The 2,635-nt window shown below is 50.0% G+C and overlaps 1 protein-coding gene across 4 annotated transcripts in view; it reads left to right on the plus strand.

The window, feature by feature from the left end:
* AKR1A1 (aldo-keto reductase family 1, member A1 (aldehyde reductase)) overlaps positions 1-2,635 on the plus strand; it is a 26,229-nt gene that overhangs the window by 14,519 nt on the left and 9,075 nt on the right. For all 4 annotated transcript variants that reach the window (XM_012001892.1, XM_012001894.1, XM_012001893.1 and 1 more), the window contains 2 exons: positions 1,427-1,546; positions 1,720-1,871. In XM_012001892.1, the coding sequence (XP_011857282.1) occupies positions 1,427-1,546; positions 1,720-1,871 (272 nt within the window). The remainder of the gene's footprint in view (positions 1-1,426; positions 1,547-1,719; positions 1,872-2,635) is intronic.

Below are 2,635 nucleotides of genomic sequence, written 5' to 3' on the forward strand. Positions count from 1 at the left end.
TTTTTTTTTTTTTTTTTTGAGACAGAGTTTCACACTTGTTGCCCAGGCTGGAGTACAATGGCACCATCTTGGCTCACTGCAACTTCCACTTCCCGGGTTCAAGCGATTCTTTTGCTTCAGCCTCCCAAGTACCTGGGATTATAGGCACGTACCACCATGCCCAGCTAATTTTGTATTTTTAGTAGAGACGGGGTTTCTCCATGTTGGTTAGGCTGATCTCAAACTCCCGACCTCAGGTGATCCGCCTGCCTCGGCCTCCCGAAGTGCTGGGATTACAGATGTGAGCCACCATGCCTGGCCTTTATTTAAAAAAAACAAAAAAATTGTTTTTAATTTTTTTTGTTGTTTTTTTTGTGTGTGTTTTTTTGAGATGTAGTCTCACTCTGTCTCACCCAGGATGGAGTGCAGTGGCATGATCTCAGCTCACTGCAGCCTCCTTCTCCTGGGTTCAAGCGATTCTTCTATCTCAGCCTCTTGAGTAGCTGGGACTACAGGCATGTGCCATCATGCACAGCTAATTTTTGTATTTTTAGTAGAGACAGAGTTTCACCATGTTGGCCAGGCTGGTCTTGAACCTCTGACCTCAGGTGATCCATCTGCCTCGGCTTCCCAAAGTGAGCCACCACGCCTGGCCTTAATTTTTTTTTTTTTTTTTAAGAGGTGGGGGTTCTCGCTATGTTGACTAGGCTAGTCTCGAACTCCTGCCCTCAAGCAATCCTCCCATGTCTGCCTCCCGGAGTCCTAGGATTACAGGCATGAGCCACCATGCTCAGCCTGAAAAAATATTTACTAAAGCCCTCTTTATGGTAGATGCCGGAAAAATATTGTTAGTTTTTGCTAGACCTTGCTGAGATGGCTTGGGTAGGAAGGCATCTTAGAGACTGGTTGGGGTGGGAGCAGAGCAAAGGGTTTGGAGCCTCTGAAGAGGCTTCTGGTCCCTTAGACTGAAACTATCTTCCTTTTTTTTTTTTTTTTTTTGCGACGGAGTTTCGCTCTTGCTGCCAAGGCTGAAGTGCAGTGGCACAATCTCAGCTCACTGCAACCTCTGCCTTCTGGGTTCAAGTGATTCTCCTGCCTCAGCCTCCTGAGTAGCTAGGATTACAGGCACCTGCCACCACACCCGGCTAATTTTGTATTTTTAGTAGAGATGGGGTTTCACCTTGTTGGCCAGGCTGACCTCCAGCTGGCCAGGCTGGTCTCGAACTCCTGACCTCAGGTGATCTGCCCATCTCAGCCTCCCAAAGTGCTGGGATTACAGTACAGGCATGAGCCACCGCACCCAGTTCATCTTCCATCTTTTCACCTCCACTGCATAGATGTGCCTGCTATATTTCTGACCGTCCCTTCCCCAGCATTGACCTTGGGGTGGCGACAGTAGAAGGCTGAAACCAATAGAGCTGAAACCTCTGCTTCTCTCACCTGGCAGGTAAAAGCAGCTGTTAAGTATGCCCTTAGTGTAGGCTACCGCCACATTGATTGTGCTGCTATCTACGGCAATGAGCCTGAGATTGGGGAGGCCCTGAAGGAAGACGTGGGACCAGGCAAGGTAAGGATTGGGGTTGTAAAGAGAGGTGGGGTGAGAGAACTTAGAAGCTGGGGCTGGGGCCCAGCTGGAGGGAATCTGGCATCAGCTTCCTTCCGTTCCTCTCCCAGAGTTGAACGTGGGTGAGACCAGGTGTTTGTGGCTCTTCTCACTGTAGGCCCTTCCCCCTGTACTAGGCGGTGCCTCGGGAGGAGCTGTTCGTGACATCCAAACTGTGGAACACCAAGCACCACCCCGAGGATGTGGAGCCTGCCCTCCGGAAGACTCTGGCTGACCTCCAGCTGGAGTATCTGGACCTGTACCTGATGCACTGGCCTTATGCCTTTGAGTGAGCCTTGCCAGAGCCTCATCTGGGGAATCAGGGGGTTTAGCAGGATGATGTTAGTAACTTATTGTAAGTCACAGCAGCAGAGCAGGATACAAACACTCATTTGCATGGCAAGCTGAGGAGCCTGACCTGGGATCTTAGCCTCTTCTGCTACAGCAGCTTAGCTGTAGCTATAGGAGTTTAACTCTAGAAAAATGAAGGCAGTCTCACATGGTATTTACCCTAGGGTGTGCACCTGTAACCCTCCTGCTCCCTTTATTCATTCAGAAAAGGTGCTGACTTTTCTGTTGAGCATCTGGGGTTAGAGTAATAAGTACGTCTCAGCAGAAGATGTGAGAAGAGCCCACCATTAGTGCCGTGCCCTGTGCTGGAAGAAGGGCGATAACTCCCTGAGGATGAGTTAAGAAAGACTTCCTAGGGGAGAGGAGATATCTAGGTCTAGGAAGAGGAGGGGGCATAGGCATTCCATGTAAACTTAACACCTGAATTACGATCTGGAAGGATGAAAAAGCATGACTTTTTTTAGCTGGGCATGGTGGCTCACACCTGTAATCCCAGCACTTTGGGGGGCCGAGGCGGGCAGATCATGAGGTCAGGAGATCGAGACCATCCTGGCTAACACAGTGAAACCCTGTCTCTACTAAAAATACAAAAAAATTAGCCAGGTGTAGTGGCAGGCGCTTGTAGTCCCAGCTACTCAGGAGGCTGAGGCAGGAGAATGGCGTGAACCCGGGAGGCGGAGCTTGCAGTGAGCCAAGATCGCG

This window comes from Mandrillus leucophaeus, unplaced genomic scaffold (genome assembly GCF_000951045.1).
Source record: "Mandrillus leucophaeus isolate KB7577 unplaced genomic scaffold, Mleu.le_1.0 Scaffold67, whole genome shotgun sequence".
Classification (NCBI taxonomy): domain Eukaryota; kingdom Metazoa; phylum Chordata; class Mammalia; order Primates; family Cercopithecidae; genus Mandrillus; species Mandrillus leucophaeus.